At 41.9% G+C, this 23,739-nt stretch overlaps 3 protein-coding genes across 4 annotated transcripts in view; 2 read left to right on the top strand and 1 right to left on the bottom strand.

Annotated features, from left to right (window-relative positions):
• fhod3a (formin homology 2 domain containing 3a) overlaps positions 1 to 5,659 on the bottom strand; it is a 42,251-nt gene extending 36,592 nt beyond the window's left edge. For both annotated transcript variants that reach the window (XR_011105759.1, XM_068747502.1), the window contains exons 1-2: positions 5,408 to 5,659; positions 802 to 911 (exon numbers count right to left, since the gene is read on the bottom strand). Coding sequence is in view for 1 of the 2 variants with exons in the window: in XM_068747502.1 (XP_068603603.1) it covers positions 802 to 911; positions 5,408 to 5,572 (275 nt within the window). In the remaining variant the exon portion in view is untranslated. The remainder of the gene's footprint in view (positions 1 to 801; positions 912 to 5,407) is intronic.
• Positions 5,660 to 7,718: 2,059 nt separating this feature from the next.
• LOC137903538 (sodium-dependent neutral amino acid transporter B(0)AT1-like) lies at positions 7,719 to 12,248 on the top strand. Its single transcript, XM_068747688.1, has 12 exons — positions 7,719 to 7,917; positions 8,765 to 8,905; positions 9,268 to 9,405; positions 9,491 to 9,672; positions 9,748 to 9,858; positions 10,089 to 10,201; positions 10,287 to 10,415; positions 10,512 to 10,668; positions 10,751 to 10,955; positions 11,072 to 11,231; positions 11,741 to 11,903; positions 12,039 to 12,248. Exons 1-12 carry the CDS (start codon positions 7,719 to 7,721, stop codon positions 12,246 to 12,248), a joined length of 1,908 nt encoding a protein of 635 aa, XP_068603789.1.
• Positions 12,249 to 13,049: 801 nt separating this feature from the next.
• Positions 13,050 to 19,137, top strand: LOC137903432 (sodium-dependent neutral amino acid transporter B(0)AT1-like). The gene is made up of 12 exons (XM_068747583.1): positions 13,050 to 13,248; positions 14,815 to 14,955; positions 15,059 to 15,196; positions 15,285 to 15,466; positions 16,204 to 16,314; positions 16,400 to 16,512; positions 16,618 to 16,746; positions 17,362 to 17,518; positions 17,609 to 17,813; positions 17,938 to 18,097; positions 18,180 to 18,342; positions 19,006 to 19,137. The coding sequence occupies exons 1-12, from the start codon at positions 13,050 to 13,052 to the stop codon at positions 19,135 to 19,137; spliced, it is 1,830 nt and encodes a 609-aa protein (XP_068603684.1).
• Positions 19,138 to 23,739: the final 4,602 nt, after the last annotated feature.

The following is a 23,739-nucleotide window of genomic DNA, read 5'->3' on the forward strand; positions in this document are numbered from 1 at the left end:
AGCAGGTTCTATATAATTTATAGCTACGAGGATAAAACTGGCATTTTACGTTCGATGGCGCTAAACTAGCTGCTGTTGCTATCGGATGACTTGTTTAAATAAAACCAGAGTTCCTGTGCAGCTATTAACACCAAAGATGCATTGAATAACTCACACCTGCTCACTCTGAAGATAACCTCTTCACTTTCAAGTTTTATACATTTAAAGGCTTTTAGCATCGTGGAATATACCAAGACTTGCAGATTTGATGTCGACACCCGGCCGAACTGAAGTGACTTCACTGTAAGAAATACCAAATACTTTACAATTGCCTATGAAGCCAAAATAAAGCGATCACAGTACAAAGTGTGTCAGGACCTTGATTTTCCACTTTTCTTGTTGACCCAAAAGGAGACTGAACAAACACAGCTGGGGGATTTGTTATACTGTCGGTACTTTTACTGTTACATCGTCATCATGCTATTTCCTCGAGAGCTGACATTGTTGCAAAATGACAAATTTTGTCTTCAAGATTAATAGAAAACACAATAAGAGCCGAGATGTAGTTCTAGAAGGGGGGGCACGTTCGTCCCACTTTCCAGAGAACTTCATACTTTCCATGAACTTTTGCTTCCAAGAAATTCATATCCAACAGCTCGTGATTCTTCCCATTTAAAAAGATGAGAAAAAACAAAACAAAACTGTGCGTGTTAGAAAGACATAAAAATGACGAAGGGGGCATGGGGGGGGGTATTACTCTGTCTCAAAGTGTCTGAGCTGTTTTGACAGTGATGGGTGAGACAGAATATGTATGTGACTCACCCTGTGTCGTCCTGCTGGAAGCCTTCCAGCTCATCCCGCTGCTCAGCCAGAGACGACTCCAGATCCAGATAGCTGCCATTGTGAGAGAACTGCAGCGCGCAGTCGTCAAGCTGTGGAGGAGAATTATAGAAAACCTTTAAAAGAAGTTCAAGTTTTAAAATAGATCTGAACTAAGAACTGAATTCAAAAAAGTTTTAGTAATAACCTACCGGTATAAGATAAAACTTTAAATTGACATTTGTAATGAACTAAGGATGGAATATGTGTGTAACGAGAACTCCTAGGCCGGACTGTGAGATATGCCTACACGAATGACCCACTGAGAGGACATTTGCCTCTGGGCTCACTATTTTTTTTATATTCCTTCCCTATGTCTCCGCGTGTATTTCATGTGCCTTTCTGAAACAATTTGAGCCCATACAGAAAAGACGCTTTAGTGGGAAAGGACTCGAACACCATAAAAAGTCAGGGAGTTGTAAGCGGTGTGGCTCTGCTGTCGGCATTACAAAGCTGTTAAAGGAATTAACTCGAAAAGCCACAGCAATAAAGGCGGCACAACATGAAACCAGAGCCAGAGGGAAACATAGAGATTCAAATATTGTTTTAATTCTGTATTCTTTGGTGAGGAGCAATGAAATTCCAGCATTGATGCACATAACATGTGTTCAAAAGGCCAATCTTATTTCATATGTTAGTCAGGAACTGAACTGTCGCTGCTGTGTGTCCTCGATGAACACTAACCCACTGTGGAAAGGGAAACCCTGCAGCTTTTAAGACCTGCCCCCCCCAACATGCATCATCTCATTATTATTACACTGTGAGCTGAGCTTTGCCACTTATTGTTGAAGCTGCTGTGGTGTGAATAGGTGAATGAGATCAGTCATGGGCTCATGTAGCTTTGCATGATGGCATCGCTAGGCCTAGCCTAGCTTGGCCTCTCGTGCGCTACATAATTAGCCGCATGACGATGCGGTGCTGGTGCTGCTCGCCGTCCGGCCCTCCCTCCCACGCGGAAACACAGAGACGGACTGTTGGATGGACTCACGGCGTAAATATATCCCTGCTATATTTAATCTGCCCTGAGGCAGCATGCACACAGGAGCTCAAGGGTGGGTGTGTCCAGTGGAAGGCTGCGAGTGAGGAAAGTGGGGGGGGGGGGCAGTCAAGGCCAAAGTGTTTCAAAGATGACGACTGTCTAATATTTTGAATGGCATTTTGCAGCGCTAGATTAATGAATTATAAATTCATAAAGCAAAAGCAAACTCTGACCGAGGAGTGGAGCACCGTGTCAAAACGAGGTGACTCTGGGTGTGGAGGAAAACATAAACCTGGGGCACGAGCTCCTAATGAAGATTTAGATTCAATTAAATCACAATTGAAATCCTGCCTTGACCATATATTCTCTGTGGTGAATGGTTTGACAGGAAACATTCAGGATGTTGTCAGCGTGGATGTTTGCTTCCTGTAGTTTTGATGCTGTTTTTTTTTTTTTACATTGTATCAAAAATTTGCACTCATAACCAAAGACGTCAACCTGGTGTCGATCGCAAAAGTCGCGGCAAGTCATCGCCTTGGAATCTTGAATGTCAGTGCTAAATCTTTCTGCCAGTTTGCCCAAGAGATGAGATATTTCCCTTTAGATTAAAGTGCTGAGCAGACAAGAGGCAAACCAGCATCGCCATCCCTTCCAAAAAAATAACAAACCTGTAGTTGTAATTCTAAACATTCTAATGCTGAAATTAAATGGGTCAATTCAGTGGTGGTCACACGGTTAAAGCCATGTGAGATCTGGTGAATCCTCACTGAGGTTAAACATAGGGGGATGGCGGGGGGGGGGGGGGGGGGGGGGGGGGGGGGGGGTAATCGTGTCATGTCCCACTGCCCTGAATTTTTAAGCAGGAATAATAAAAGCCTCTTGTGCCCAGTCTGTTGGCTTTGTTCTGCTTGTTCAGCTACATTCCATTGATACCGCTCATGTCGTCTTTGTGCGAGGTTTTCTGCGTCTTCATATGAACACGTTCCCAAAAATGATCGTGCCCCATCACCGCCTTCGCCTCTAGCTCTGCCTGCTTTCATTTGCTTCTTCACTTAGTCTGAAGTCATTACATAACCATCCAAATACCGCCAGAACAGTGAAATGTGAGCCGGCGGACATCTCCGAAACACCGCATGTTAACAGATCACCCCTCCCCCCCCCCTCCAAAACACTTATTTTGGATAATATTAGCAAAAAAACATAACGAATGACATCATGCTGACGGAGCCGGCAGAGAGGTGGCTCCAAAAAGAACCGCAAGCTCTTCACACTCAAGGCTGTGGGACGGGCCAAGGGAAACACTTGGTGGCTCGTACACTCATTTCATCCAATTCTCCCAGAAGAGAGAAGCTGAGGGGGGAAATTGGGGGTAGGGGAGTAATTACTTCCATGTTAAAACAACACCAAGCCTGCTGGCGATCACACTGGGTTGACAGTTAACAATGCCCTTACGTAAGTTAGTTGATGAGCTCTAAAGAACTTTTTGGTGTTAAAGTCAGAGCCTCGGAGGAGCGGGCTCTTTGAGGAGGGTGGAGGAGGGAGTTTTCTACAAGGCTATTAAATCTCCCAGCATCTGCTCTAATGGGAACTCTTTGGTAAGAAAATAAAAGCTGAGCTGTGAAGCCTTGTTTTGGGGGTAAAGGTGGTTTTTCCCCTTGCAAAAGTGTGGCTTTTTGACAGATGTCGAGGGCCCCCCGTATTGAGCTGCGCATATTTATGTTTGTTTTGTTGTGCGGTAATTTAATTGGACTCACTGATCTTTTGTCTTGCCATTAAAAAGCAGAACTTCATTTATTGTTTTTGGTGGAATTTCTTTATTTTTTTTACCTAAAAGAAGAGAGCAGCCTCTTTTCAAAGAGGTAATATATCATGTTTTTATTTACTTTGTTGTCTAAAACACACATTTGGAATGAATATACGTTGCACCTTTTGTGCTTGCAGAATGCCTGCATGCTAAATCACACACTGGAGTGGTGATAACACTGCAGGTTCTTTCAATCTCAAACAATGACGGAGAGTCTTTGATTTGGTTATTTTTACAAAATCTCTCTATAAAAAGGGCTAATGTGAATTAAAAGGAATCTTTATTATTTTTAAGCAGATTTGTTTTAAAAAAATGCATCTCTTCTGCTTAAATTAGTGACACATTGATGGATAAGTTATCTTAACAGTGTGTGTGTGTGTGTGTGTGTGTTTGTGCTTGAGCGCATGGTGAGTGAAGTGGAAGAGGAGCTTGAGGAAGAGGTCAGGAAAACCACATCATCCAAAGTGTCACAGGGATCCAGACCCGGGCCACAGGAATTCTGGGGCAAGTGGCCTATACTTTACATATAAGTCCAGCCAGCCATACACAGGAATCTGCCATCACAGTGTAATAACACAGTCGGCTTTTCTTTAAGAACACAGAAGAGTTAAGAAAAACATGCTCAAACAAATTCAGATAAATATTATCTCTTTAAGATTTTCCAAGAACATAATTGCATTTAAGCCTCCTAAAAACCAACATTTAACTCTGGACAGTCTGACGGACACATTTTCAGCAGCTCAGTTTCATCCCTATAATCTAATAACAGTTGCATTTGCGCACGGTCTTCTTCCTGATGTGAACGGAATTGCAAACACCAATGCAGGCTGTGCCATCTGTCCGGCGTGCAGGTTGTAATCATAAGCTTTACCGTGCCGCGGGCCATTTTTCATTTGTTTGGTGGCTTTTAAAGATGGGGCAGCAAAAGATTTATTTGGTCTGTAAAAACCGCACTGCTGCTGCACGCCAGCCTGCCATCAGGGTTCAGCGCCAGCAGTGGAACGCTCTCCCTCTCGCTGGGGCCCATTTTTATCTTCTGCTCTTCGCAGCAGCTACTCACTAATGAAGAATAAAAATGTCTTTAGCTACTGCGTGCATTTTTTTCTGGTTCACTTTACAAACGGGGCACTTTCTCTTGTTCACCACTGTAATCTGACTCTTGACATCTGATCTGTGATTCAGGCTCTTTTCCGGGCAGCAGAGGTTCATGACTTATAGATGCATGGGGGGGAACTCCCAGATATCTCTAGTTCCACTTATTGCCTGTACACACCGGTTGACGTAACTTGTGAAACAGACTACAAAAACGTATTCAGCACTAAGAAATGATTCTAGTTTTTAAGACGAAGGTGCCAGTTTATGATTCAGTCAACTTCGGTATCCCGCAGATTGTTCTCGGCGGCATTTCGAAATGTATGCCATCAGAGGATTAGAACAAATAATCTAATCTGGCATAAATGTAGCTTGTGTTGAATGCTGATGTGGGCTTTGAGGAACTTTGTGCCACTCAGTCAGTGCTGGAAAAGCCAATCACTTGTGTGAGTGAGCATGTGTGTCTCAAAATAGCCTGTGAATGGTGGGTATGCAGGTTTATTTACAGCAGACCTAAAGTGAAAACAAGCAGGTCACAAAACAGCCTCAGCAGCCACGACTTAAAAAAGATGGTTATTAACAATAATGCAGATTGTTTTATTAAAATATATGACTAACACAGTCCCAATCTGGGATTAAATGCTAGGATTTAAATCCCTGTATTCACCCCCTACCTTGTGGGGAGCCTTGAGCAGCCGGTGGATGCCTGCAAGCTGGTTGATGAGCGGGATGTCCTCCCTGAAGGTGTACAACGGCGGCCTCGTCGGCTCCGGGAAATTGGTGCTGTTAAAAGGATCGGTGTCATCTAAAAACTGAACCCTGCAGACCAGCGTGGCCATGGCGCATCCATGCAAGTGGAGCTCTCCCCAGCCGGTAACGACAACAAACCCGGGTCGCCAAGAGGCGTCCTGCGGCGCAGCGTGTCCTCTGGCAGGACAGGAGGAGACAGAGCAGGGGAGGGTTGTTGTTGTTGTTGTTGTTGTTTTGTTTTTGGGGGGGGGGGGGGGGGTGTAGCAAATAAGAGGCGAGTAACTCTCCTCCTAACTTCGGGTGTGCTCTGCCTGATGCCGCGGTGTTATTCTCGGGGAGGCAGGTGGTGAAGGGGAGGCGGCGGGAGGATCAGCGCAGCTTGGGACAGCCGCTCTGCTGTCAGTCCCAGTAAATCCAACCCCCGCCCCCACTCACCCCCCCCCCGTGTCTATGTTCCCCTCGCTCATCGCTGCCACCCTTCAGATCACTGACTGCCCCATTGGCTGCCTACATAATAATAATAATAATGATAATAATGATAATAATGATGATAATAATGATAACAATGATAATAATAATAATGATAATAATAATAATAATAATGATAATAATGATAATAATGATAATGATAATAATAATAATAATGATAATAATAATAATAATGATAATAATAATAATGATGATAATAATGTTAATAATAATAATAATGATAATAATAATAATAATAATGATAATAATAATGATGATGAAGATAACTTATTAAAACTTTCTGGCAAGTATAACTTTGGTATAAGAATAAACTGCAGGTACTCCAACCAGAAGATTGGCCATAAAGTGCGAGTTTAGGTGTAAACGCAACTAATGGCGACATCTAGTGGCCAAACGTTTTACAAGTATTTCTATCAGTTCCACCAGTCCCATATTAAACACTCAGGGGCTTTATAAAGTCACCGTGTTTTATTAGGAAACGGGTGCAGGTGATGTTTCTCATATGAAAACGACAGCATATATCTTCTGAACGTTTGTGTGGTAATCAGAATCAAACAGCAAACATACGTGCCACACATTTCTAAGGTAAAACAACTGGAGTCTAAAACGTGTCGTACAATCAATAATCAGCGTAACCCCTATCACAGCAGTAATAATCCTCCTCCTCATGGATGGCCACAACCTCCGTCGTCCTGTGGAGGACAATCATTTGTTACCGCTAGAGGGCAGAAAAGCATTTCTTATGGCAACATGTAGGCTGTAGGTTGTCAGTCATCCAGGGTCAGTCATTCAGAGTCAGTCATCCAGGGTCAGTCATCCAGGTCATGCTATACGACGAAGAGCAAAAATGAAGAATCAACGGAACTTGGTTGAAGACAGTGAAAACCCCGACACCTTATCGAAATGAGACTGATGAGACCGAATCCTGAATGTAGTGACTAATCAAAAAGACTAACACAGATCTCCAGTTTGACATTTTAATATTGTAACACGGATGTTATGGGGCATCAACAGAGCGGCGTATCAGATACTCTGTCGGTTCTCATGTATGTATTTACAGTAAAGTATAGCCTTGAATTAACCCTAAATAGGGCTGTCAATGCGCACGCTTGACTTGTCAGTGTTTGGTTAATAATTATATTTCAAAGGAACACTGATAAGACTGCTTCACAATTACACAGGATACAAAAAGAGAAGAAGCTCTCTCTCCAAGTTTGTGACCTTTTATTCTGAAGATTAGCATTAATAAAATAATCCGGAAACATTTGAATGTCAAGTTTGGGGAAACATGAATCAGTTTACAAACTGTTCTGATACGAGCACAAAACAATCATCTGTGTCTTTCAGTCTAATCAACGTTTGATCATTATAACATTTAAAACTAAAGACCTTGACCTTCAGCAGAATGTTGCCGTTTTAAAATAAGTCATATAACCTGTAAACAGCCAAAAACAACATTATTAATGCAAAGCAGGCTGCAATGATTCACTGATAACATACAGTTTAAGTGCCGTAGGTCACAGAAAATACCTCCTTGTCTCCTACGAGGAAGCAAAGGGGGAGTAAAGGACTCGGAGAGAGAGAGAGAAAGAGAGAGAGAGGATCCACAAAGGAGATTCTGTGACGAAGGACACCGTTCTTTCAATGTTACAGAAGACTTGCAAAACCAATATCTGGTGACCGAAAGGAGACTCGACGGCGACATTCTACAGTTTCTGTGCCCACTGAAGTTTACAAGAAGCTACCATGAAGTTAAAGTTGCCAAACCCAGGACTGGACAACCGAATCCCGTCTCACGCTGAGTTGGATAGGCTGGAGACGGAGGAGGCTGGGGACAGGCCCAAGTGGGACAACAAGGCCCAGTACCTGCTGACCTGTGTGGGCTTCTGTGTGGGGCTTGGTAACGTGTGGAGGTTCCCTTACCTGTGTCAGAGCCATGGAGGAGGTAAGCTAGGGAGCTGCTGCTGTTTTTGGTCTGTCACACAATGATTTACCAGAAAAAGACACACATGTCAATTATTAAAAGGACATTTACTCACTTTTTTGGACAGGTTTCCCAAAAATTCAAACTAAAATCTTGAGTAATAATAATACATTTAATTCATAAGGCACCTTTCAAGGCACTCGAGGTCGCCGTACAACAATTTAAAAAGGCGCCTACATAAAAGGCACAATTAAAATACAAAAGGAAAATCACAGGGTTTGCAGCAGAGGGGAGCGAAGTTAGGTTTATGCCTGCCTCATCATCGCAGAGTATTTTCCTGACTCATAAACCAACATATTTAAATGGACATAAAAACATATTTTCTTGAGTAGTTGTAAGTTTTTTAACACTCATCATTTAGCAGATGCTTAAATGTACTGCAAGAGACACACTGCACAGATATAGTATTTGTAACAGCATACTCAATACCTGTCTTTAAAGACTGTCCCGAGATAATTTAGCTATATATATATAATAAATGTATTTCACACATGTACATTTAAAGGTCTGCTTTTCCTGGACTTTTTTGCTTTATTCATTTCAAGAATCTCTTTAAAACATTGTACTACATTTTATAATGTTATCACATTTCATAGACTTTAAATCCTGTGTAAAAGTAAATGAGAGTCTCGCAACTGTGTCCGTAGGGCAAAATCTGGGTAATAAAACACTCAGTTAATTTCTTTATAGCTTATGGGTGTATTTATGGGAAGTATTTTTCGAATAAAGTACACTGCTGGAGATTACCTCTTCAATAAATTGCTGATTAAATCAAAACCCTCCCTACATGTGAACGCTGCACCTCTAGGAGCGTTTATGATCCCATTCCTAATCCTACTGGTGTTGGAGGGAATACCGTTGCTGCACCTGGAGTTTGCCATCGGCCAGCGCCTGAGGAAAGGCAGTGTGGGAGTGTGGAGATCCATCAATCCATACCTGACAGGAGTTGGTAGGTTACAAAAAAAAAAAAGCATGCACTACTCCTTTTCAAGCCATACTTGTTACTTTCAGTTTCAAACATAACCATAAGGTTGGCCTTAACATAAAACTCCCCAGAAGATGAATCCCACTACGAGTGGGATGTTTCAAAAACCAAATCAAAAATGTTCTACCTGTGTCCATTATTAGCATTCCCATCTATCTCGGCATGCATTTAGTCCTAACTGGCAAATATTAGATTGCTAAATTAAGATTAAATAGGTAACTATCATTTAGCCTCACAAACGTGCTAGCATGGCTGCAGACTCCGATTCTTCTTTTGGAAAATAAAGGCTTTTTTTTTTAGTGTGTGTGTGTTTTATTCTATTGCAGGTGTTGCGTCCTTGTTCGTCTCACTTTTGGTGGGCATGTACTACAACACCATCATGGCCTGGATCATTTGGTATCTCTTCAACTCCTTTCAGAACCCTCTGCCTTGGAGCCAGTGCCCGCTGAATGCCAACAGGACAGGTATGTATGCCGTCAGGTGCAGTCTGACATGTCTGATACCTCCAGAGTGCTCGTTCTCACGTCTTTCTCTGTTGCCTCTTTGCAGGTCTTGTGGAAGAGTGTGCTCGGAGCAGCACCGTCGACTACTTCTGGTACAGGGAGACTCTGAATACCTCAACTGCTATCGACGAGGCTGGAGGTCTGCAGTGGTGGATGGTGCTCGTCCTCATCGTTGCCTGGACCGTGCTCTACGTTTGCTGCATCAGGGGGATCGAGACCACTGGAAAGGTCTGGAGGCCCTTCAAGTTCAACATCTGATGCGTCTCGCGTGGGCGTCGGCTCATCTTGTCGTTCCGTTGTCAGGCCGTGTACATCACCTCCACTCTGCCGTATCTGGTCCTCACCATCTTCCTCATCAGAGGCTTGACGCTGAAAGGATCTGTGGCGGGAATCAAGTATCTCTTCATACCAGACGTAAGTCTCGACACGTCGGCCATCATGTATCAAGTCCGGTCAATGAGCAGCAGCACACGCCTCATCGCTAATGGAACCCAAACATGCAACACAACGACAAATACTTTAAAGAAAGATTTTGAGATGGTGTTTTTAAAGCTTTAAAAGTAGCAGTATCACAACAGGAAGTCCATCTGCGTTGGCATGGCAGCACAGCTTCTCTGCCATGTCCTGCTTTCACACTCTTTTAGGTGAGCGAGTTACTCAACCCCGAGACATGGTTGGACGCAGGCGCTCAAGTGTTCTACTCCTTCTCCTTGGCTTTTGGAGGTCTCATCTCCTTCTCCAGTTACAACTCCGTTCAGTGAGTAACTGCCTAAACTTTAACATTATGCAACGGGCCTCCAGTCGAAGTGTTCCCATCACGTCACCCGTAATTTTCCTCGCAGCAATAACTGCGAGCTGGACGCGGTTCTTATCTCCATGATAAACGGCTGCACCTCAGTCTACTCTGCAACGGTCATCTACTCCATCATCGGCTTCAGAGCCACGGAAAGATTTGATGACTGCATGGACAAGTAAGTTTCCTTTTGCATAACATCTGTAAAAGAAAAAAAAACAGCTGTACTCAATTATAAACTCACATTGTTGTTGTTGTTGTTGACTTTTCACAGCAACATCTTGAAGCTGATGAACACCTTCAACTACCCTGAAGACGTGATCACGCACAGCAACTATGACGACGCTCTGGCCTTCCTGAACCGGACGGATCCAGGAATCATTCAAGGACTGCAGCTAAAGGACTGCGACATGCAGTTTTTCCTCAGTCAGGTATATTTTCTGTATATTTCACTCGCGTTGCTAACTCAGCTCGTTCAGGATTAATATTATAGTCACGCATTTGTGCATTCAGGGTGTGGAGGGAACGGGTCTGGCCTTCATCGTGTTCACTGAAGCCATCATCAAGATGCCTATTTCTCCTCTTTGGGCTGTGCTGTTCTTCGTCATGCTCTTCTGCCTCGGCCTTTCCACTATGTTTGGCAACATCGAGGGAGTGGTGGTCCCGTTGCAGGATCTCAAACTTTTGCCTAGAACTTGGCCCAAAGAGATTTTCACTGGTAATTTCCAGAATTCCCTACAACGCACCTTTTTTTTTTTTTATTAAAAAATTAGATTTGGAGAGTTGTAACCAATGAGTTTTAATGAGTTGAAATAATCTTTTGACTTTCTTCAGGTCTGACTTGCCTTGTTTCTTGTGCATTTGGGCTCATATTTGCATTGCGTTCTGGAAACTACTGGCTCGCTCTTTTTGACAACTTTGCTGGATCCATCCCTCTTCTGATCATCGGATTCTGTGAGATGTTTTCCGTTGTCTACATCTATGGAATAGATCGGTGAGTAGATGTCATGTTTCATACTTTATTCTGGTTTTTTTTTTTTAGAAATGCTAACTTCTATCGCAATAATTCCACCTGTTACACCTCAGCGTTTTAAGATGCTGAAACTAGCATGTCGCTTAAGAACTGCTAACATACCACCAGACGGTGATTCATGTACAAGGCAGAGAGACAGCAGAGAATATCAGTGTTTGTATTATGAACCCGGAACAGAGATAATGCGCCAGGCGTCACAGTAGAGATAATGATGTTCCGTGAATCTTGCTGAGGGCATGTGAGAAATATTTCTTCTCAGTATCAAATGTACTGAGAATTCTGATAAATTGTGTAAAAGGAACCAGATATCCAAGGATTAAATGATCAGTAGCAAAGGGTTTTATGCACAGCACAAACATGCGGAACATACGCACACAGTACACCTCATTACTAATAAATGTACACGGTCATGTTTTACTAAATGCTTTTGCACACTTAGCTGACCTTGAACGTCTTATTGCTTCGGACAGGTTCAATAAGGACATCGAGTTTATGGTCGGCCACAAGCCCAATATTTTCTGGCAGGTGACGTGGAGGCTGGTCAGTCCGCTCATTATGGTCTTCATTCTGATTTTCTACTTTGTGACCCAAGTCACCAAGACTCTCACCTATCTGGTCTGGGACCAAGAGTCGGTAAGCGACTAAAATTGAATTAACCCCTGAAAGACCTAAACCCTAACGCTAACCCTATTTTATCACTAAAGTTTATTGATGTGTATATTTTTTTACATCGCTGCCAGTTAATATTCTCCTTTACTCTGGCCACAGGAGGGCTTTCCCACCCTTGACCCGCGTCCGTACCCTTCCTGGATCTATGTCATTATCTTCATCCTGGCTGGAGTTCCTAGTTTAGCCATCCCAGCAGTCGCCCTCTTCAAATTCATTCAGAAGAAATGCTGCAAGCGGAAGGACAACAGTGACAACCCAGTGGAAACTGTCTCTGCCAAAATACAAATGAATGACAAAATGAAGTTTTAGTTGATCTAACTTTACATATTTAATCATTAAAATGTGGAGAACATACTAGTTGTGGTGTAACTGTAACTGACTACAGTATCACTAAACTGAGTAAATCTATCTTTGTGCTAAATGTGAAATTACGGCATAATTTACCTTAATTTATCATGAAAACAGGAAATAAAATACTTTAACGACCGCCAAGCAAAATCCACCTAATAGCAACTCCAAAGCTCACTTTGTAACATCGCATTTATTTCATTCAGTAATGCCTTAAAATCCAAGTGTTCTTTCAATATTGTGCATTTACTATATTTACATGCCTAGTACACAAAAAAATATTTGGACATTTTGTGACTAATGTGTAGAGAACGTAATTAGTTTCAAAATGCTTCACATACTGTAAGAATAGTTCTTTTTTTCAGTATTCTATTTTATGCCCACGTTTTGTTGTTTTAATTGTTTTTAGTATTTTGTGGAGGGGTACTGTTTAAACTCAGTTAATAAATAATGTGAAATAACTGTCATGTTATTTGAACTTTCTGCAGCGAAGAGAACAGTTTTTAAATGTTCGCTTTCATTTCCTGTTCCTGTGAAAAGCCCTTCAAAATAAAATACCCTTCATAAAAAAAAAAACATGTTATGCTAATTCACTTCGACCGACGAAATGCGCAACAAGTACAAGAGTCTGCGTCGGCTAACCTGAGTAGTACAACACAAAGACAGAATACTTCAACCAAAACTCCTAATCATTGCTGAACGATACACTTTTGCTGCTGAACTGCAGACGCTTTTCTCCCGGTCTGTCGCGGTGTAAACGCCATGAGACTCGTCTTTCCGAACCCGGGACTTGAGGTCCGGATCCCGGACCACGCAGATCTGGAGAGGATGGAGAAAGAGCCGGATGAGGGCAGATCAAAGTGGGACAACAAAGCCCAGTACATCCTGACTTGTGTGGGCTTCTGCATCGGGCTCGGTAACGTGTGGAGATTCCCTTACCTGTGTCAAAGTCACGGAGGAGGTAAGCGCAAATGAGACTAGGTGTGTGTGTGTGTGTGTGTGTGTGTGTGTGTGTGTGTGTGTGTGTGTGTGTGTGTGTGTGTGTGTGTGTGTGGTGGGGGGGGGGGGGTCGTGGGACATGTTCTAAACGTAACCGAACAGAACCAGCTTAAACGAGTCAAGTCACTCCGCGTCGAGTGGAATCACCTGGTCCGGCTAATCATCCCGCAGGTAATGGCTAAGCGTCGTCTCGACTCGTTAGCCGCGGACGTGGATCCTGTCCTCCTGTGGGAGTTGGAAACGAATGCTGGAATGCTAGCACTCACGTGGGTGTCGTTTTTCCGCCTAGGTGGACGGTCTTATTATGGGATGCGTCTGATAAACGCTACGGATGAGGCAGATTTTAAAGGGCATCAGTGGTGTAATTTATTTTAGATTTATTATTAGTTTGCACCGGTGGTGTAAAATCATTTTATTTTTCTAATGATACTTTGCATCAATTGAGTTATCGAATATTGGTTTTATTTTTATTTGTATTGTTAATTGTCGATGATTTATGTACTAAGGACTTTCAACGGAAACAAGACCGCAAGGGCTTTTTTGAAATGCTCCTCTTAGACAGGATGTTTGACTGTACTTGTACTGTAATACATGCTACTGTGTGACTGTACTTGTACTCTAACATTCTATCTAATAAATATATTCATCATCATCATGCATATTAAAGTTATAATCTGCTTTTCAAAATGTACTTGCTCCAGTGTAAAATAGAGACGTGACTCGTGCACAAGAATTTGAATTTAATTCATCTTTATTTATATAGCACCAGATCATACCAGAAAGTTATCTCATGGTGTCGCAGGGAGAAAGACCTGCAGGAAAAGACAGAACCCAACTTGTCCGGGAGGCGAGGAAAAAAGCTTCCCTTTAACAGGCAGAAGCCTTGGACAGAACCGAAGGCTCATGGTGGACGGCCATCTGTCTAACCATGTCTATATATAATATAACATGAATTTCCTTTGATTTGACTATTAAACCAGAGTTTACAACAACAAACTCATTAAAAAAAAAATATTTGACAGACCGAAACGAATAGAATGTGTTGACTAGCGAGCAGAATCTTCAGGACTCTTTGTCTTCGGTAGGTACATGTACGTGTAGATGTAAACATTCATGGGAATTATGGCTGGAATACTCATGGAAGTTAAAAGCTGACAATGTGATGAAATAAATATTTAAATGCTTAAAGCTGCGATTGAAGTAGTCAGTGTTTTCCGATAACCAAGCACAGACTCATGCCTTCCTCCTACTCGACACGAGGTGAGAGTTTATGAAGGAAACAACTTGTCAAATGCTGCGCTGCATGAAGAGACCAGCAGTACCGCTATTTCAAATGGACCGGGACAAACCCAACAGTCAGGTTAGGCTTTACTTTATGTGTAAAGTCACTGAAACTGACTGGCGATCTGTAAAGTTAATATGTATCACATAATTAACACTGATATGTGTTCGATGTTAGAATTACCACCTCTCTAATGACGAGAGACGCCCGAGCACAGAAAGCTAACTGTCCTCGCACGTTTTCCAGGTGCCTTCCTGATTCCCTACCTGATCCTGCTGGTGCTGGAAGGACTGCCTCTCCTGCTGCTGGAGTTTGCCATTGGTCAGCGTCTCAGGAAAGGCAGTGTGGGGGTGTGGACGGCCATTAGCCCTTATCTGACTGGGGTCGGTATGTGAAATGAGCTCGAGCAAGTAGAATAAAAAAAAACAATTAAAGACCCCCGCTAATTTGCTATTTGTGCAATGTTACCTTTGGTGGCGCTGTCCCTCAGGTATCGCCTCCATGCTGGTTTCCTTAATTATTGGGCTGTACTACAACACCTTAATAGCCTGGATCCTGTGGTACCTCTTCAACTCGTTTCAAAGCCCTCTACCTTGGACCCAGTGTCCTCTCAATGACAATGGAACAGGTATCTGAACACACACACATTATCAACCCGTGCTTCCACATGAACATCAAACTGCTCTGTTTCAATCAGCGCCGTGTGTCTCCTTCAGGGTTTGTGCCGGAGTGTCAGCAGAGCTCCACTGTGGATTACTACTTTTACAGAGTGACTCTGAATAGTTCAGCCTCTATTGCCGACTCTGGAGGAATCCACTGGCCCATAGTGGCCTGTCTGTTTGGTGCCTGGGCCGTTGTTGCTATCTGCTGCGTGAGAGGCATTAACTCTTCAGGCAAGGTTTGTTTAGGCCATTAGGCAGTTCACATAGACTCACAAAATGGACACGTATCACAAAATAGTGCCGTAGTACCAATAAGAACTAGAAGAGCAATCTGAGAGCTCCATTGACGGCAATGTTGCCATATAATTTAAAGTGATCCAGAATCCAGGATCTGTTGTGGATCATCGGTTGCTGATAACATTCCAAACATTTTCTGAAAATTAAATCAAGATCCGTCCGGAGCCTTTTGAGTCATCTTGCTGATAAAAAACAACGGGTATGGACAATATAAGTATGTGCAATTGGATCCAGATGCTGATCATAATCTGGATTTGGGAAATTTAAATACACCGTATATTTGGAGGAAATCAACATGTTGTGGGTCACAGTTCGGTAACAGAGAAGAGTACCGGTACAGATACGGCACGGTAGCAGAGATGATACATGAAATCCAATGTGATGGCTTTGATTCTGTATCTCTAGAAGGAAAGAGAATATCTAGACAATAAATCCGGATCAGTCCTTTTACAATTTTTATTTCTCATTTTTTTTTATGAATGGTAACCAGAATTCCAAATGTATGGACTTGGTTTGCAGGGTCGATGAATTCTTTCTTTCAGATTGGAGATTCTTGTGTGAATGCTATGTTTTAGAGACATTTAACTGCTGCTACTCTAACAGGCTAGACTAGAGAGCTGAAACCTCATGAGTTGTTCGACTAACTTCTGAGGGTTTTTTTTTTTCATGACCGCAGGCCGTGTACGTCACAGCCATCCTGCCTTACATCGTGCTGGCCATCTTCCTGATCAGAGGACTGACTCTCAAAGGCTCATTAAGTGGAATTAAGTTCCTCTTCACACCTGATGTATGTTTAAGTCAGAAACCCAAAGCCTCTCGCTGCGTGTGTCGTCGCTACAACCAGCCTCTCATTGTACGTTTCACTCGTCCAGGTCAATGAGCTGATTAAACCGAGTACTTGGCTGGATGCAGGCGCTCAGGTCTTTTATGCCTTTGGCTTGGGATGGGGGGGCCTCATCTCCTTCTCAAGCTACAACCCTGTTCAGTAAGAGACAATAAAACAATGTTTTTCTTCTTTTCTTAACAAAAAGAAGCTCTATTCCAGTATCGGCGTGTGTCTTGACTTTTTTTTCTTTCTTTCCTTCCCAAGTAACAACTGCATGGACGATGCTGTGATCCTGACTGTCATAACTGGCCTCACCTCAATCTACGGCGCTGCAGTTACCTACACCATCATCGGCTTCAGGGCCACAGAGAAGTACGACAGCTGTACCAGCAAGTGAGTTAAAAAAGAGAACATGGGGCTCTGAAGATTTCAAGAATAATCAGTTGACACCAGAATGTAGATTTTTCCATCGCTAACATAAACTCCCGATCACCTGTTCATTCCTTTGAACTTTTCTATGCTGCATGATGTATATCAAACATACGATATATATCTGAAACGTTTACACACGCGAGAGGATTCTGATGCTGATGCAAGCAGTGACAATGTGGGGAGTTGTAAATATTTGGGTGTTCTCAACCACAAACTGTCTTTTGTGCCGAATATTAATTCTGCCTCCAAAAAGATTCAGCAAAGACTTATGATGTGGCTTTTGTGAAAACATCTTATTGAATCTATTTCAACCTTTCCATTGCTGCGTGGTTTGGCAATATGTTTTTATTATAACTGAAGAAGTCTGGTAAAAAATAATAATATATATATATATATGCCAGTCCCATTCCCAAGGGTTGTATGTTTGCCTTGTGTTGTTGTCCTTTTCTTCTCCTTACAAATCCATTTCCCATTGTGGGGACAATCAAGTAAAAATTGAAAGTGAAGTATAAAAATCTGAAATCTTTTCAAATTAACCCCAATAATCCTGAGTAATTAACCTAATTTCCTCCCCAGGAACATTCTGACACTATTAAATGCATTTGACCTTCCTGAAGACGGCATCACTTTGGACAACTACGATGCAGCCTTAAATAATCTCAGCATCTCCCATCCTGATGCTGTCGGTGGATTAGACATGAAAACCTGTGACATGCACACGCTTCTCAGTGAGGTAACCGTCAGGGTGAATGTGCCTGTACTCAGGTACTTGTATTTCTTGTTGTTTTGAGTCTCATCCACACTGTGGATCATGTTTTTGCAGGGTGTGGAGGGAACAGGTCTGGCCTTTGTTGTATTCACAGAGGCCATCACCAAAATGCCTGGTTCTCCATTCTGGTCTGTCCTCTTCTTCATCATGCTTCTCTGCTTGGGACTCTCCACCTTGTTTGGCAACATTGAGGGAGTGGTGGTTCCACTCAAAGACCTGAATGTATTCCCCAGAAAATGGCCCCATGAAGCACGAACTGGTAACTTTTTTATTTGTAATTTTTTTTTAATCGATTGTGCCCCTCATCTTTTTAAACTCCCCAAACGGAAGTCTTTGGGTTTTGTCTCTGTTCTACTATGAGCTCCCGTGTTCTCGTGTTTTAGGTGTGACGTGTCTTGTTGCTTTCGTCGTCTCCCTCCTGTTTGCTCAGCGTTCAGGAATCTATTGGGTCACTCTCTTTGACAACTTTGCTGGTTCTATTCCTCTTCTGATCATCGGATTAGTGGAGATGATAGCAGTGGTTCACATCTACGGGATAGACAGGTTAGTGATTCTCCTTTGCTGTGCGTAATTTATGACTCGGTTTTTAACCGTTCAAAATGAATCCTAGCGGTTCTGTTTGCAGGTTCAACGAAGACTTGGAGTTCATGATTGGACGTAGACCTTCCATCTTCTGGCAGGCGTCCTGGAGGTTCACCAGTCCTCTGATTGTTCTGGTTATTTTGATTTTCTACCTGGTGACACAAGCACAAGAAGAGCTCACCTACTTAGTCTGGGATCAAAACTCCGTAAGCACACAGACGCTCTCGACTTCCAGCCATCTCTGCTATATATTGCCCTTCCCCCTCATGTTCCAAGAAATGTTTAGATAAATGATTGTTGTCTGTACGATCCTAAGAAAAAAATTACTTATTATAGTATTGACTCTCATAGTACAGTCGAGTTCCGGAAACCGTGTCAATTAGTTATGACTGGAGTGTCTTATTAACATGATGCAGGTGTGACTTGAAGTGAACAAACACACACATCAAAATAGATTAATTATTATCTGCTCTGACATTTTCCAGTCGACTAAACCACCTCAATCGTCTCGTCTACAGCCGCTTTTTCCGCTTCGCGGGTCACGGGTGTCACTGGATCCTATCCCAGCTGGTTATTGGCAAGAGGCAGGGTGTACACCCCGGATGCATCGCCAGCTTTGTGTTAAATTATCACTGTGCTTTCATCAAAAGTAACATCTAGTATGTGCATTTAGAAGATCATTAATCCAGCCAAACACAAAAACGGGGTGAGACCAAAAAAATATGACAATGCTTCTATCCTCTTTCGATTTTCTGAAGAGAAATATATGCTTTCACACGAATTAGGTCATATCAAAGTACACATTCCTTCAAAATGGGTGAAAACCCGATCGGTTAACTGCCTGAACTTTGCTATTTTGTGTCTTACAGGTGAAGTTTCCATCTCTGACGTCGGTGCCTTACCCTTCATGGATCGGCGTGATCATCTTCATTATAGCTGGAGTCCCCAGTCTTACAGTGCCACTGTATGCGTTATGGAGACGCAAATGTGTCGGTCAATAATGAGAAGTGAGAAGTTGCCAGGGCAGTGGAGGAGAATCTGGAGAATTGGAGAAGGTTTCGCAAGACTGGAGGTGGTAGAGCCGAGGACTTCGACTGGGAACGACCAGAATGGTCAGAATTAGGAATAAGTATCTGAAATTGAGAGCACATGTTGGACAGTTTGGTGGGAAAGAGAGAGACGAGGTGAAAATGGTTCGGGCGTGTAAGTAGCGGAGATGATACCTGTGTTGGGGAAAGGAGCTGCCTCCATGTTATACAACATATTACACAACTCTTTGAGTAAACTGTCTTGATTTGTGTCTGTAACAATGATTAATCCACTCCTTTCCACACCCACCTGCCTTACCTCCCAAGTTTTCCTTTAATCAAACTCGTAACTTCATGTTTGATAGTTAACCCTCTAAATCTAACACTGCCTGGTCATGGTTATGTAACTGTAAACTCCAGGAACACAGGAAATTAAAAATGATTCAACGCAGAAAATAAATAAGCCTCTCAAATCGCTTCAGACAGGCTGGAATTGAACCATGGAATAATTTGCACTTTACTGACTACAACAATTTAATTTCCCAGACAAAACCCATGAGAAAATGCCACATGTCGCTGTTACATCCTACAGCGTGCAGCACATTTGGAATAGTATGCGCCTGAAAGGAAGACTGTTTAGAAATAACATAAATATCAAGCAAAGTAAAAAATCTTCTAATTGATCACATAGCTGCTGACAACCTTCACTCCTCTTAATCATACAGCCAGTTACTTCAATCGAACCTGGTTGGAAGGTCATTTCCAAATTAACCTCTGTAGTTGCTTGACCTCCTTTTTTCTGTGCGTTTGTGTTAACTATCCCTTTTTTGGGGGGGTGGGGGGGTGTAAGGGGGGAGAAACTTATGTTGAAAATAAAAGAATTATTGAATTTTTATCAGCATATAAATTATAGAAATAACATTCTGTTATTTAATTGTAAATGCATGTATGTACAGTTGTGTGTATACGCATATATGGATGTATATACTATATACATATATAGTGAAAGTGATTCCTTATAATGCAATGATCTAGGATGCCAAATCAGCATCTCAAACATGCCATGAAACCAATAATGTGGATTATCGAACGGCACATCAGATTCATACGTGAAAGTTGGAAGGCAAGTTTTGATTGATGTGAATTGTAATTGTTGAAATAAGAATTTATATTATTCTATGTATTGCTCACACGCTGGATGGTGGCATATCAGGTGTGTGGCACTCTGGGGGTATCAAAGACTGCTAAACTCAGGTTTACACCGCTTTCTCCACCATTATTTCAAACAGCCCTGCAGGTGGGTGGCTTTATGTAGCCTGCCACAGGAAACAACCTCAATCCCTCACCACAGAGCAGGGGAATCCAACCCAGAATAATCATCAGATTGATGTATATACACAAGAAATATATATTAAAGCAGAGCTACACTACATAAGGCTTAGTTTGATTTCCTGATTCTCATTAATATGACACATTTCAATAGATTCATGAAAAAAGTGTAACATATTTCAGTAATGCCAACTCCCCCACACTAATTACTGCATGGTATCTTCCAGAGGCTTTGAATTGGTGCTCTGTCACCTCAGGGTATCTTTCAGCCCAAAGTACCTGGAGAGTGGCCCAACGGAGGTGAGTGGCCTGAACACAAATATTATCATCTATTATCTTATTGAGTACATTGTTGTTACGTTTTGTTGAACCTTTATGTTTGTGCCTTATTTTGTATTTTTTTTAAACAGTACTGTAAAAAAATGTATGTGCTTAAATAATAAAAATGCAAAAGAAAAAGCCTGTCATTGTGTGTGATGAGGTCAGCTTGCTAAACATCCATATGAATAATCATATAGTGGATGTGCTGTGCTTGAACAGGAAGGGTAGACTTCACACAACACACTAAGAAAATATATAGACAATTAAGTGTTCGTCAACAATATTCAGGGCTTCAACAGCTACGTTTTAACTAACCACTATTCCTGTGGTGGGAGCCTCTCTGTGATAGTTCATTCAACCTGATGATACTAATTTGCCTCTCTACAGGAACAAATGGAAATGGAAGCACAGCCGTCCGTAGTGTGAATGCAATGTGCAAAAGTTATGATCGCAATCAAGTTACAAGTAACTGGTCTAATAGTTACAAAGTGTGACTAATGTCAAACTGAACTTTGATCATTAGTGGTGCATTTGATTACCTACCAGTTTAATTTATGATTGACAAAAAAAAAATGATTAAAGAAGAGTGTCTTGTGCAAACACATTTCCTGGAAATTGTATTATTAATTACTTCATAGTTTTAGACTATTTTAGACACAAGGGAGGGATAGAAGGAGTCATTAGCCTGTCTATACATAAGACAATTCTAATCTGACAAAAAAAAGAAATACAGTTGTGGACTATGTGAAATGAAACATGTAATCCTGTCCGGAAATCTGAGTTCAGGATCCTGGATCCTGTCCTGAAAGGATTCAGATATTTCATCACTGGGGAACAACATGTTTTTGTTTGTTTTTTACTCTGAGCTAAATTAGTTAATCAATTGTTTTTTTTTAACATAAACCCAAAGTACCTGTAAGCATTGACCTCTCTGATTGAAAACACAATGGTTTTGGTCTTGTCATCATTACGTTTTACATGATTGCTGCAGATATGAGATTAATCTTGACTCTGCTCCTCATCATCGTCTTTTCTGATGCAGCGAAGAATAAAGTAATTTTTGAAAGAGGCAGAATCCCACTGATCTCACCTAATAAATGTATACAACACTTGGAGCCATCAAGGCAAAATATACCTGTGTCCCAAAGGAAGCAGCAGAAATTCACCATACAATGAATGGATGACTCCGATCAGCCAGGATGGATCTGGCTCCCTTTAAAGCCCTGGCCTGGTACAGCTCCTGCAGGTCGACCAGGGGAACACCTGCAATCTTACTGCACAAGGTCGCTATTCAGTGGACACGCTTCATGTGCTTCACAGCCAGCGAACCGCGCCAGCAGATACAAGATTAGGTTAAAACAGCTTCAATAAAACAAGAATAAAACTACCGTAAAAGACCTCTTGACATTAAAAACTATGGATCTTCAGATGAAAGTACAATCTCTGGCGAGCCTTCTTACAGACAGCATTGTGAGGCTCAAAGCAAAGTGTGCTGTCTAAAATGGTACCAGATCCATCTCCTGGTTATGCATCGTGATGGGGGAGATGACCGAAGGGGTCCTCAATCGATGGCCATCTTAGTTTTAGCAACATTAATAGTTAAAAATTATGACTCTCACCAATACATAAAATTAATATATTTCATGCTATTTATATGTCAAATCACAATCTGTTTTATGGTCCTCTGTTTGTTTGTATTTATATATTTCCGAGACTGATGTTCTAATCTAAGTCTTTTTTTTACCCCTATTAGGCCTGCTGTAGTTAAATTTATATCTTCTCTCTCTTTCAGTTTGAGGGACTCCAGTAGTCATCAGAGGTACCGCAGTAATACACCATTAACAGAACTAAAGGTACGCAATCAGACTCGTCTCTTTCCCTTCCCCATTAACTCTTTGAGTGCCACTGACGTCTAAAGACGTTCTTTGAAACTCAAACATTCACCTGCCCTGACATTGAAATCTGCCTGTTTTAAACGGCCAATAACTCCAAAACACACCTTTTTTCTGATGAAAGAAGAGACTTTAATCTGTCATTTGGTAGGTTTGATGTGTGCATAGTCATGGTAAAGAATATTCTGTGGGCTTGGAAAATCGGAACAAATGCGCGAAAACTGGGGCATATAGCTGAGCTTAAAATGGCTGGCACTCAATGAGTTAATTATAAACAAGCAGCTTCTTCTTCTTCATTCTTCCAGCAACCCAACCTTCCCCAACCTGTTATAAACAAATAGCTTATAGTGTTTTCATGACATCTTCAGTGACATAGTCATATGCTAAGCCTGAACCAACACCAATGTTAATAACAAGTGAATAACATAAGCTAGTTGTAATAACGAAACTGTCAGGCCTGCGTAGATGAGCTGCAGATGACACTTTATACTGCCACTTAACACATAACGCATAATTAAACACATCAGGAATCTGTTATTGTGGATACATTACTAATAAAACTTTACACTGTTGCGGCTCCCCAACTCGGAAACAAACTCTTAACGCAGCATCACTAAAACGTGCCTTTTTAACATTAGCATTAAAAGCCAACGAGCCTTTGCACGCCTCACGCAGAACTGTCAGAACGCCCTCGTGAGATGAGAAGTTTAGCCTGCGCCCGTGTTTACAAGCCAAGCACGAGCCAGTATTTTGTATTTCTATTGGCTGATGTGTGGGTCAGTTCGTTTTGTCTGTCAGAGTGGCACTGCACATTTTTAATGCATGCAATATGTATTAGAGAATATCGCTGCTTGATGGCCCCCAAAAAAGGTCTAAACCCACCGATGATCTGTTTTTGATCAGATCATTCAGAGTGGATGCAAATAATAGGTCTGAACCGGGCCTCCATTAAAACTACACAGTACCTTTTATCATCCTCCTGAGAATTGATTTTATCCTCAATGGACTACACAACTACTACGTCATTATCAAC

The sequence above is a fragment of the Brachionichthys hirsutus genome, chromosome 13 (assembly GCF_040956055.1).
Source record: "Brachionichthys hirsutus isolate HB-005 chromosome 13, CSIRO-AGI_Bhir_v1, whole genome shotgun sequence".
Taxonomy (NCBI): Eukaryota; Metazoa; Chordata; class Actinopteri; order Lophiiformes; family Brachionichthyidae; genus Brachionichthys; species Brachionichthys hirsutus.

Coding starts and splice junctions, on each gene's coding strand:
- LOC137903538 (XM_068747688.1), top strand. CDS start 7,719: ATGAAGTTAAAGTTGCCAAACCCAGGACTGGACAACCGAATCCCGTCT. Junction 10,416..10,511: donor TTTGATGACTGCATGGACAA/GTAAGTTTCCTT, acceptor GACTTTTCACAG/CAACATCTTGAAGCTGATGA. Junction 10,956..11,071: donor GCCCAAAGAGATTTTCACTG/GTAATTTCCAGA, acceptor GACTTTCTTCAG/GTCTGACTTGCCTTGTTTCT.
- LOC137903432 (XM_068747583.1), top strand. CDS start 13,050: ATGAGACTCGTCTTTCCGAACCCGGGACTTGAGGTCCGGATCCCGGAC. Junction 16,747..17,361: donor TACGACAGCTGTACCAGCAA/GTGAGTTAAAAA, acceptor TTTCCTCCCCAG/GAACATTCTGACACTATTAA. Junction 17,814..17,937: donor GCCCCATGAAGCACGAACTG/GTAACTTTTTTA, acceptor CTCGTGTTTTAG/GTGTGACGTGTCTTGTTGCT.